The 12,502-nt window shown below is 30.7% G+C and overlaps 1 protein-coding gene across 6 annotated transcripts in view; it reads left to right on the forward strand.

Moving 5' to 3' along the window:
* Positions 1-12,502, forward strand: part of LOC132736987 (coiled-coil domain-containing protein 150-like) — a 39,367-nt gene that overhangs the window by 9,301 nt on the left and 17,564 nt on the right. The window contains exons 5-12 of one of the 6 annotated variants that reach the window (XM_060724216.1): positions 1,006-1,135; positions 1,627-1,763; positions 2,492-2,521; positions 4,695-4,802; positions 5,740-5,849; positions 6,431-6,608; positions 7,312-7,473; positions 7,994-8,014. In XM_060724216.1, the coding sequence (XP_060580199.1) occupies positions 1,006-1,135; positions 1,627-1,763; positions 2,492-2,521; positions 4,695-4,802; positions 5,740-5,849; positions 6,431-6,608; positions 7,312-7,473; positions 7,994-8,014 (876 nt within the window). Of the gene's footprint in view, positions 1-1,005; positions 1,136-1,626; positions 1,764-2,491; positions 2,522-3,141; positions 3,196-4,694; positions 4,803-5,739; positions 5,850-6,430; positions 6,609-7,311; positions 7,474-7,993; positions 8,015-9,100; positions 9,122-12,502 lie in introns of all 6 variants that reach the window. The other 5 variants (XM_060724214.1, XM_060724213.1, XM_060724215.1 and 2 more) reach the window with 5 other exon arrangements.

The raw sequence follows: 12,502 nt of genomic DNA on the forward strand, positions 1-12,502 counted from the left end.
AGTTACATTCAATATAAGAAAGGGAAGAACAAACAAATAAAAATAATATATGGTTAGCCCTGTTTCTTTTTGCAAAAATCAGCAATATTTTAGCTCTTCTTGACCCCCTCTGAAAACTTAAATGAAAAACTTCATTTGGAATGTGCATGCATTTCACCGTGTTGAAATTTTGTGACTCTCTCTGGTTAAACCCTGGATCTACACTGCATCAGTATTAGAATTTCAATTTTGAAATCCCCAATACTCATAATGGGATCTCCAAATTCAGGTTTTAGATTTAGGTTTAAAAGATGACAAACATACATTAAGCTGTAGCAAAACGTTTAGCCACGATATATGTTTTGCTTTTGATTTTCAATTTAACAAATTTAGCTCTCTAACTAAATGTAAAGCAATGATAAAATTCATTTTTCTACTTTTTGGGCCGCTGCTGAAGTATTGGCGACAGAAACTTAAACGCTGTTAGGAAGATCCGCAATAAAGATGCATTTTTCATCACTATCGTCTAATTGTTCATAATATTCTGAGATGAATGCAAAATCTTCCATATAATCAACTCATCTGAATTTCAAAATTGCTTTTTACTTACATTGTGCACTGTGATAGTGATATGTTCTTTGTGATTTGGTTAAAAATATGACAATAATGAAACCTGCATGCACAGTTAGAGGCAGAGTTTTAATCTTGCATGGGATCAAGTCCTCAAAAATTTAAAATTGCATTTCATTTGTATTGTGCATAGTTACAAGAACTATTTTATATGTTATGTTAAAAAAAAGGCAAATAGTGTGCTTTGCTGGAGACAGTGTCTTAATCTTGTATGGGGTCAAAAGCCTTGCAAAAATTGTATTTTTCGCACAGTGCCTATAGAACTATTTTTTTGTGATAAGTTAAAAAAATGACAATAGTGTATGCTTTGTTGGAGGCAGTCTTAAACTTATATGGGATTAAAAGCCTTTCAAATTCAAAATTTGTATTGTGCACAGAACTATTTTTTGTTTTTAGGTTAAAAACATGACAACTGAGTATGCTCAAATGAAGGCGGAGGCGGAAATGGTGAAAGAACAACTGAAGGATGAAATCAAGAAGAAGCAGACGGCGGAAAGCAGTGTCAGAATGCTGTGTGAGGAAAAAGGTATGTAATTGACATCCTCCTTCCAACAAAGCCAATAATAAAAACAAAACAGCAAAGTCCTGGAAAAACAGTGGAAAGAAAACCAAAGGTCTTTGCAACATTGATGTGGTGAAAAACTAAGCAAAGATATGAAAATTATTTTTATCTCCCTTCAGTGGATAGATAGGGTATGATTTAGTTCCATCTATGTGTCCTTTTGTTCCTCTGCCTGTTTGTTTTTCTGAAAACAACAGAATTCTTAGCCACAACATTAACATGTTTGGGAATTATTTCTTAGACACAACTTATCTCTGATAAAAAGTATTCAGGACGCAGGAAATGTAATAAAAAAAAATAATTGACGAGCATTGTTTTATATGAGCATTTCTTGTTGTAACTTTCTGTGACAAAAATGTTCATAATGTCTTATCAACAATGTAAAGAATCAATACAGAATTTCTTTTTTATTCCCAAAACAGGCTAAAAAATTTGTTGTTGATTTTTACTTTCAGATAATTTGTTGTTGAATTACAATAGTGCAGAGAATGATCGTCAGGTGCTGGTGACGGAGGTGTCGCGGTTACGAGAGCAGTACGAAGATTTGATACGGCAGATGGAACAAACTCAAACTATAATTGATAAGCAACAGGTAAACTTTTAATTAAATTTATAATTATTTGAGCCGCGTCACGACAAAACCAACATGATAGGTTTGCGACCAGCATGGATCCGCACAGTCTGATCAGGATCCATGATGTTCGCTTACAAACCCTATAACAAGTAGAGAAACTGATAGCAAACAGCATGGATCCTGATCAGACTGCGTGGATGCGCAGGCTGGTCTGGATCCATGCTGGTTGCAAACCCATTATGTTGGTTTTGACGCGACGCGGCTCATTTATAATATTGTATTTATGATATACTTATATTATTAGTTAAAAAGATATTTGACTCAGTGGTTATATGGCCCTATATAATTGGTTGTTTGCATAATATGCCCGGAGCCACTAGGTAAGGGTTATATTGCAAACAACCGTTTATATATAGTCAAAACACTTGTGAAGCATCTTTATAATGAATTTATAATGCAGCAAACTTCCCTTTTTTTTGAGAAAAAAAGAAAGAAATTTCACCATAAATTGACAGCAGCTGTATATGTAAAACTATATAAATGTCACAATTATCCAATGAAAAGTGACATTACAAAAGTGCAGTATTATAAATTATAATATAATAAATATAATCAAAAATATGTTTCTCATTTGTTACTATTAGGATTTGTTTTGCTTGAAAGACATTCATAAGGTTATTCAGTACTATTATATGTATATTTTAATTTATTTATACCTATATTTATCCCTAAATATCATTCCATAGGGATATTCACTCAGGAGATATAACTCCAAAGTAAGGAATTACCTCACTGAAATTTTGCACATTGCACAATTTGGGTTATGGTTTTACAGAGTATGAACAGTGGTCACAATAGTGAAATTTTTATAGTGATTTGGTGTTTTTTAAATTTGAGTAGAACTATCTGGGTAGTTGGTCATTTATTAACTATAAAAATGGTGAATCTGTGACCAAGTGGTTTAATTGTTGACTCCAAACCACTAGCTCCTCCCTACTTTGGGTTTAAATCTGGACAGGGACTTTGGATACTTTCATGTGAAGAAGCTATCCAGCTAGCTTACAGAATGCCGGTGGTGCCCGTTTCTGTCCGAAATAATACATAGAGAGGTCTTCCTTCTCCAGTAAAGCTGGAATGTCGCCATATGACGTATACAGTGTTGGTGCGATGTAAAACCCAACCATAAAACATAAGTCATATTGATATGTAAAAGAAATCAGATATAGGAATGTAATAATTTGAGGGTTGACCGCAAACCTGTTGAAGTTCTACTTTATTTCATATAATAAGTTACTGCAGTTTTGCAGTAAACCCTCGGCATGCTAAATTCAGTGACCATATTATAACATTGGCTTACTGAATGACTATATTACACATTAGCTTATGAATATTGTAGGAGATATTTTTAAGTGATAAGCTGAAGACAACTGACCAAGTGACTGAATGTTTGGTAAGCCATGCTGTGTTTGTGATGATGATTCTGAGTGAAATAATGAACAAGAAAAATGTCAACAAAAAAAAAGATTAACAAAGATAAACATAAAAAAAAAAAATTATTGTAGATAAACAGAGAAACTCATTGCATGGTGTGATAATATAGAATGATAACAGAGCTATGTATCTTTTTTCCATATCTTGTTGTGTAACTTTGCCGTGTTGGTGGGGCTTAAACCCTCCAAAAATGCAACCATCAGATGAAAAAAAGTAATTAAGGGACTTGTATATATGTACATGACTAAGACCCCAAGAGCAATTAAATATCATGATAACTCTCATTTGTATTTTTCTTAATGTGAGATATTGAAGGTGATGATTTTTTTTGCGGATTTTATAATTTCCTGCAAGCTGACAGAAACATATTTTTGTTTAAATTGATTTAAAATAATATGAAAATATGGAAGAAATATACATAGCTTCAGTTTTCAATCTTACAAAAAAGAAATATAGCATTGTGATTGCTTGTCTGTGATTGTTGAATATTCTAATAAATTTATATCTGATAATTGTTTCTATAAGCAATGGCCCAGTTGTTCAAAACTTTTGTTAAATATTTAACAATGAAATTATTGTTAAATAAACAAAAGATTGTTAAGTTCTTTAAAAAAATGTTTAATTTTTGTTTTTAAGAAATCCTGCTTTTCAAACATTGTTATCGTTGAAGTTGTGTTTAATTAACAAAACTGTTGTTAAATTTATTTGTTAAATATCTTTGTTGAAAAAGTCAGTTGCTCAGAAAAAAACATTATCTTTTTGTTAAAACATCCGCTTTAAGAACAAAATTTATTCACCTCGATAAGTTTATGCATTTTTATATCCAAATTAGACATACTCAGTAAGAATTTTCTATAAATTATTTCTGCAATAAAAGTCTTTTACCTAAATAAATAGTATATATTTAAATAAAATCATAGAAAATGTGACACTTATGTGACTTGTATAAATTTTCTGGTACAACACCATCTTGGTCATTCTACTATATATATAGAATACAATGTTAGTATGAATGTACATGAAACTGAAACTGTGTTATTTAATGCTAATTCTTGCTTAATTTGTTTAAACAGAAGCTGCTTTTACCTTTATGTTATAACATGTCATAATGATTATTATACTGATGAGATGATTTTGATTGGTTTATAAATCTGATGCATTTTGGCAACTTGCCAACAATTTTGTTAAGTCTTCCTCTGAAATGATTCTAAAATATATATGATGTATTGTATATTATACTAGTATTGAATGCAATAGACCACTTAATTGTAGTCTAGAAATGTATATAGTTTCCGATCTCCTTTCATAATTATGTTTATAGATATTTCCCCTACACCGATTTCTCTATTTTCCTAAGTTATTCTATAAAATTATTCTTAAATTTAACTGTTTTATACCTTTTTAGAAGTGTACTTATTTCTTGCACCTATGTAGTCACTGTAGTTGTTATTGTTTTAGAACAAGAACAAGGAGTTGGTGGAGGAAAATGAAAACTTGACTCAAATGTTACGTACGACTGCTGCAGAGCACGATAAAATAAATGCACAATTGAAACGGGAACTTCAGGTAATGGTTGTAACAGTTGTATAAATTTCAGGTATATACTTCAGGTTATGGTTTTAACAGTGGTATACACTTCAGGTTATGGTTATAACAGTGGTATATACTTCTGGTTATGGTTATAACAGTGGTGTATAAATCAGGTTATGGTTATAACAGTGGTATACACTTAAGGTTATAGTTCAAACAATAGTATGAATTTTAGGTTATGGTTTTAATAATGGTATAAACTACTGGTTATTGTCTTAACAGATGTATAAACTACAGGTAGTGGTTTTTACAGTGGTATAAACTGAAAATAATGGTCTATACATGGGAGAGGTAGCATGGTTGTAGAGTGAGTAAGGGTAGGTGAGGGGTGGTTAGTGACCAATCAATGCTTGGAACACCAGTCAGTCGTTACAGAAGTATGAATTTTGGATAATGATTGAAATTATAGTATGAACCTTAACTAGGGAAATATATCATTTTAGGTAATGGTTCTTACAGAACAACTTTGTAGTTTCATTAGAAAATTGTTCATATACAGACATATGACTCTTTGTTAGATTATGTATTAATGTATTCTACTTTATCTTTTTATCTTTTGTAACTGAGAGAACTGTTAAATAAACGAACAAAATACGTTGTTAATTTAAAAATTTAATCAAATTGAAGGGCACTTACCATTTGTCAAATATTATTTCTGAATGATCTCCCTTTTTGCATCAAAATTTCCCTTTTACTGTACAGAACAGTCTAAGAAATGCAGTGGACTGAGACTCTTTGTGAAAGGTTCTTTTTTAAATCAAAGATGGTCTAAGTTATAGACAAAAAGTGAACCATTGAATGTGCAAGATGTTCTACATGTATAGCCATACAGGAAGTTATGTTGAAGTTGTGGTCTGTTATACCCATATGGTATATCATTCTTAAAATGCATTATAACATATTTATCTGATAGAATGAGAAAAAGAAGAATTTGGATAAAGAAGTGGTAGAAGATGAAGCTATGAGATTAAAAGACAGTGTAGCAGAAATCACAGAAGATAACCTTGATCTCAGGAAAAAATTGTAAGATTTCACTACATAGTAAAATTAAGAGCTGATTTTTAATGCTTCTGAGGGATCACTTTTTCCCCCAGATATTTATACATCACAACAGTAGGTGTTAAGTCCTTTGTGGCAGACGGAAAAAGTTGCCCCATACTTCACTTCAGTGTTGTTGTATTTATCTGGTCCTTTGGGATCATTAGTCCAGCACTATTAAGTGTTTAGAATTGAGTAAAGCTCTTGAGAATTGAGTACTGCTAAACTCCATAAAAACGGTATTGCACGGCTGTGCATATATTTTGATGACGTGATGTCATTTACGTTAAACAAACATAGTGTAAATTTAAGACGCGCTAAATGTTAGCGTTACACTATAGGCGTGTCAATATAAAATGATTCTTTCACGCTTTAAACAGTCTTTATTTGGATATGTGATAAATACAATATTATATTCATGTAACTTCATTACTCTATTTATTGAACTTATTGAATAAAATAATATTTTGCTGGTGAGAGGCTTGCATAATATCATTTAATTCAACTTGTGCAATAAATTCAGTATTGAACCTACACTCATTCAATATCGTCTGTTTACAACACAGGAAAAGATCAGAGGAGGAAGTATCTAAGTTAAGAAGTAAGATAAGCAGCAAAGATGAGGAGTTCAGTAAGACAGCTGGCAGTCTGGAGAAGGAGCTACAATCTTTAAGAGATCAGTTACAGACGCTACAGAAAGATAGGGACAAGGCGCTCAAAGATAAAGAGGCATTGTTAGAAGAGGTAGTGTAATATTTAAAGGGGGGAAAAACAGCATTAAAGATGTATTTTCATGTGATTTTTATATGTTTTTTTTTTTTGTTTTTTTTGTTTTTGTTTTTGTATCTTTGTCTGTCAAAAGCTTTTGCAGGCATCAGGCAAACCCAACACAAAATGAGACAAATATATGTTTTTCAACATTATTAGCATTTCTCAAGTTGAAAGCTAGTTCTGTTCCTATGCGCCTTTATTGAACTAAAGATTTGAGGGCATCATGTTTATGTTCAGTTTGTTTGTCGCTATTTAGAATAATTTCAGGTTAGTGAAATGGTAGATGTACATGATTTTAATTTGGTAAAAATTTGATCAATTCTAGGTTTATCAAAATGTAGATGTACTTGATTTTCATTTAGTAAAAAATTGATCAATTCTAGGTTTATCAAACAGTAGATATACTTGATTTTCATGTAGTAAAACATTTGATCAATTCTAGTTTAATCAACAGTATATGTACTTGATTTTCATAAGTATAAAATGTGATCAGTTTTATGTTAATCAAACAGTAGGTTTACCTGATTTCATTAAGTAAAAGTTTTGATCAACTCTAGGTTAATCAAACAGGTTAATCAACGGTATATGTACTTGATTTTCATGTAGTTTAAAAATGTTTTAAGTTAATCAGTAGATTTACTTGATTTCATTTAGTAAAAAATTTGATCTATTCTAGGTTAATCAAACAGTAGATACAATGGTTGAAGAGAGAACAAAGTTACAGAAGCAGGTTCAACAACTCCAGCTAGAGCTGGACGGTCACTCAAGAGCTCGCAGAAAGTTAGAACACGAGAATGCTCATTTGCTGGAACGAGTGTCCGGCTTCGAACAACAGCAGGTACATTACAGTAATATCTGAGATATCACTGATTTTATTTTTGTAATGATGCAGTCATTTAAGTAGATAACTGATGCCGCAATATTTCACTAACAGCATGGACTCTGCTGCCATTCAGATTTTAACATGTGGCTTGTTTTTTATGCATTTCCATTGACTAAATATTAAATGTTGTTTTTAAAATCACTGATTATTGCATTTTGAAATTTTGTTGACACATTAGTTTAAAGTAATGCACTTATGCCTATCTGAGGTATTCCTGTATCAATAATTTAGCTTTTAATTCCCCATATGATCATAGGGCTTTGATATTGAAAACTTACAAATAATCAACGGGCATGTACAAAATCAAAGTTGGGCAGGTCTAGTATATAAATTTATCTGGGTACTGGGTAAAAGCTAATCATACTAAACTACTATAATAAGAGTGATAATGTTGGATGGGGGGCCAGGGAGCTCAAGCGAATTAAATGATATGCACCTTTATAAACATACAATGTTTCCTTTTAATTTTATTCAGAAATACATATACGTGTTAGAGGTATCTTTCTTTTCTAATATATTATATAAAGTACTGTTTGATATCAAAATTGCATGTACATAAAATACTCCCAATAAATTTATATTATTCTGGTCATTTATTGATGAAAATAATGAAATAATATTCTTCATGAAAATTACACAATGTATTTACTTTATTTTTTATTTTACTTTTTATTTTATCTCTTTATTCCTACTTTCTATTTTGCAAGCAAACAGAACTTGAATATGTTATTCTCCGTTATTTTATGATTGATTATTGATTATTTTATGATTGTTTATGGTTATTGATTATTTTATGATTGATTATTGACTATTAATGTTTGTTCAATTATTTTCTTTGTTTATTGCATACTTTCAGTTCTTTCAGATACCTATAAGTTTACATCTGCCTCAAATATTTTATTGTTTATTTGATTCTTTACATTTACATTAAAGTGGATTGGTCTTTAATCGGTACATTTTCAATAAGCAAAAGAAAAATATTGATCAAGCTTTAAGTGATTTTGTATAAACATTTATATGATTTATGAATATTTCGTTCTAGAACACTTTATTATCTGCCATATGAATATATGTAACATGGGATCATGCATCTCATATTTACCAACAACGTCCATATATAATTTTTTCATGATTAGCTGTCATGTATTAATACTATCATCATCACTATTTATCACATACCCGTGTTGCTTCTGCGTTTCTGTAAAAACGGTATTGCACGGCCGTGCATGTATTTTCACGTGACATCATTTACGTTATACAAACATAGCGTTAAGACGCACTAAATGTTAACGACTTTAGTTTTGGTATGTGATAATAGAATATTTCATTCATGTAGGTTCATTCCTGAATTTTTGAACTGGTTGAATAAAGTAATATAATGCTCGCCAGAGGCTCTCATAATATAATTTTATTCCACTTGTTCAATACATTCAGTATTAAACTTACACTCATTCAATATCCTCTATTTATTGTATAATAGATCTGAATAGACCAATGCACTTTAAAACTGTTGAGCTTGATTTTTTCTATGTTACCACTGATATAAAATAAAAATAAAATGGGTATATCTATTAAACTTAAGGATAGACTAACAGCTCATATGGTACGCTGGCTTATAAATCATGCATGTGGCATGCCACGTTAATTAACCGAAGATTTGGTAATTTTAATATTCTTTGCAGTATTTTTGTTGCCCATAGGTGGGCACAATAAGTCAGGGGTTGAGGTTAAGTCCAAGTCTTGAAGTGACTTAAGGTTAAAAATCCATAAAGAGACATGTAGATGTGAATAAAGAATATATGCCTTTCCCTTTCGGGAAGTAAGTTGGCACAATTATGCTTATGTTTCTTGAACATTTTCTGTATGATTTCATTTTGTTTCTAGAATATTATGTTTTTATATAATATTTACAATTTATAAATGATTATCAGTACATAACGATTACCAAATCTTCAGTATTTAACTCAAATGGCATATAACATTATTATGTGGATTTGGTGCAGTGAATTTATATTTAGAATCAAAGCATTGCAGAACATCAAAGCAGCATGTTAAAAGAGCTTGGGGGAAAGAAGTCATCTTATCCCATGCTTTATCTGCAACAAATGATGTTGAAATTACTTGTATTATTTTATTTTGCTTGATTCTTAATACTACATTTTTCACCATGTCCAATTGTTACAACAAAAAATTTGATCAATAATATACTATGTATGACTTTGACTTTCTTCACTATTGATGGATAAAAAGACATATTTTTTCTTCTTAATTAGAAACGATTTTAAAAGAATAACATTAATTATATAATAAAAGATGTGCCTGTGTCATGCTTGTAGCTTTAAAATTATCTGTGATGCAATTTTGTTATTGTAACATTTAGATAGGGTGCTTTTCAAATTTCAGGAATACCAACACTTGTTAATAATTTATCAGAATTTCGTCTCAATTTAATCTTATTGAATCGGAAAACATATTGAAGGGTCTTTTAACATTGATTTGATTGATTCAATGAATACCTAAGACTTCTTTAAATCATGTCTATTATGATTTGACATTGGTTACTTATGCATTTTTTCTTCTGTCTTTCAAAATGTCATATTGTTGTAAATTAATAAATTAATAGTAAATTAATTGAAATATAAAAGGCCTGCATGACATGCAAGCCACATCTTCGATTTTCAGTTATACATGGTTATCAATCAATCTGACAGACCTACTGTATTATGTCATATTAAATAGGACATAAGAAAAATACTTAAAAAATATATGAAATGCAAAACTCTATCGATTTTTAGATCAACTGCCCAAATGCTCATCATTTCAATTCATTGGAACCATCTTTATACAAAGTTGTGATAATATTTTTATAAACTGCAAAAAAATTTTGGGATTATAATGAAGTTCAATGATTATTAAGATATTTTGGAAGCTTTTATTCATAGTCATTTAAGCTTTGAACACTGGTAAAAGTATTAAACATGCACCTTGGACATATATTATAACTTTATAAGGGCTTTGGTGTCCAAAGTAATTCAGTAAAAGTTTGGCTGCAAGTATACTGAATTGCATCTTATTATATCAAAAGCAATTTTTTTTCATAATATTAATTAAAAAATATTAAAATAAAGATGTTACTGTTATTTCAGTCATTCAAAGCATTAACCCTATGTGCTAAAAAGATATGATACTTTTACCTTTGGTTAATGTTTGGAACTTTAGAGCTGTACTGTATTTACTGTCTATAAGTCTGACACTCTTATAAGGCGCTGTCTGAATTTTACACATAACCAGCATGCATTTCAAATATATTGCCTATCATTTCAGTGGGTTCCAATTCTGTTAGAGACTTTGAATTTTTAATGTTAGTTCACAGAATCATGTGCCTGTGCTCTTATTACTAGAAATAATTCAGGCAGAGGCAGTTCACAATTAAAGCTAAATAAAACCAGTCTTGTAAATGAGTTAATACAGTACTGTCCTTGTCATTTTTTTCCTCACGAACATTTTTCATATTTTCATTTGTCTCATAGCTTGAGAATGAGGTCAGTATAGTGTAGAACTCATCGTGTTTTAATTGTTTAATTAATAAATACTTTAACAATGTAGAACCCTTAACTGAAAATGATTGTATTTAGGATGTTAACTAGTAGTAAGAAAATAACTTCATGAAAAAGTAGAAGATTTTGTGTGTCGACAAATGTGTTGAGGTCAATGACTGTATGTTTGACGATTTGAAGCTAATACCTAGGTAGTTGTGTTAACATTTTAAAGAAAGGAAGTTATTTTTTTGTATGATAACTTATGTAGTAATGGTTTTGTATGATAACTTATGTAGTAATGGTTTGTACTTTGTGAATAAGGATTAGACTATTACTAGCTTAATTTATGTTTTTAAAGTTACCATGTTGGAGTAGTCAAGGTTGTCATCATCAACATCAAAGTTGTCATCATCATCACCTATATTGTCATTATCATCATCATTAGTGTTGTCATCATCATTTTATCATCATCACCACCAATATTAACATCATTATTCATCATTATTGTCATCATCATCATCATAAGCAATATTATCAACATCATCACTATCACCAATATTGTCATTATCTTCATCATTATTGTCATCATTATCATGTCATCATTATTGTCATAATCATCAGCAGTATCAGTGTCATCATAATCTCCACCACTATTAGTAATAAATCATCAACATCATCATTATCATCACCCCACCACCTTCAACTATCATTCACACCATCATTAATATCAACAGTGTCATCATTCTTATCAAAAGAAACATATTTGTGAAAAACATTGTCATCATCGTCATCACCATTATCATCACCCTCATGGACATCCTCATCATCATTATCATAATGCTCTGCGACCTAATCTTGTAGCCAGAAACCTTAAAGTTTATGTCATTTGTACCAATTTATTCCAACTTTAATTTGTACACTTATTTTTCATGTCCAGAAATGTTATAATTTATTTGTTTGTCTGGTGCCATGGATCAGGTTTTTGTATGTGTTTTACATAACCCAATAATTTGATTAAAATGTTCTGTGTTAAAAGATAGAGAAAGTAACAGATTTATGTGGACAGCTCTGTTACCAGGTATAGGAAATTATTATAAAGATGTAACAGGTTTTTGTGTAGCAATTTAAATAATTCATCACCTTAGTGCAGTAACAGGGTAACTCCTTATATAATTTATTAGGTGTTAACCTGTTACTGCACTAAGGTGATGATATGAGCCTCATCATGTGAAAAAGGTACCATGCAATTGAAGCATTTTTTTTTTTGCAAATAAAATGTGTGTGTGGGGGGGGGGGGGGGGGACACAAGTGCTAAATACCAATATCATTCTGCTTGCTATTAACTTGATGGTACTGTCTTGTATGATGATGGTCTCATGTGATATGTAAAGTAAATGATATACTGTAAAATTCCTATTAAACGCCCCCCAGGGCCTAACATTTCC

The sequence above is a fragment of the Ruditapes philippinarum genome, unplaced genomic scaffold, assembly GCF_026571515.1.
Source record: "Ruditapes philippinarum isolate M1 unplaced genomic scaffold, ASM2657151v2 ctg3556_1_1_1_1, whole genome shotgun sequence".
NCBI classification, from domain to species: Eukaryota; Metazoa; Mollusca; class Bivalvia; order Venerida; family Veneridae; genus Ruditapes; species Ruditapes philippinarum.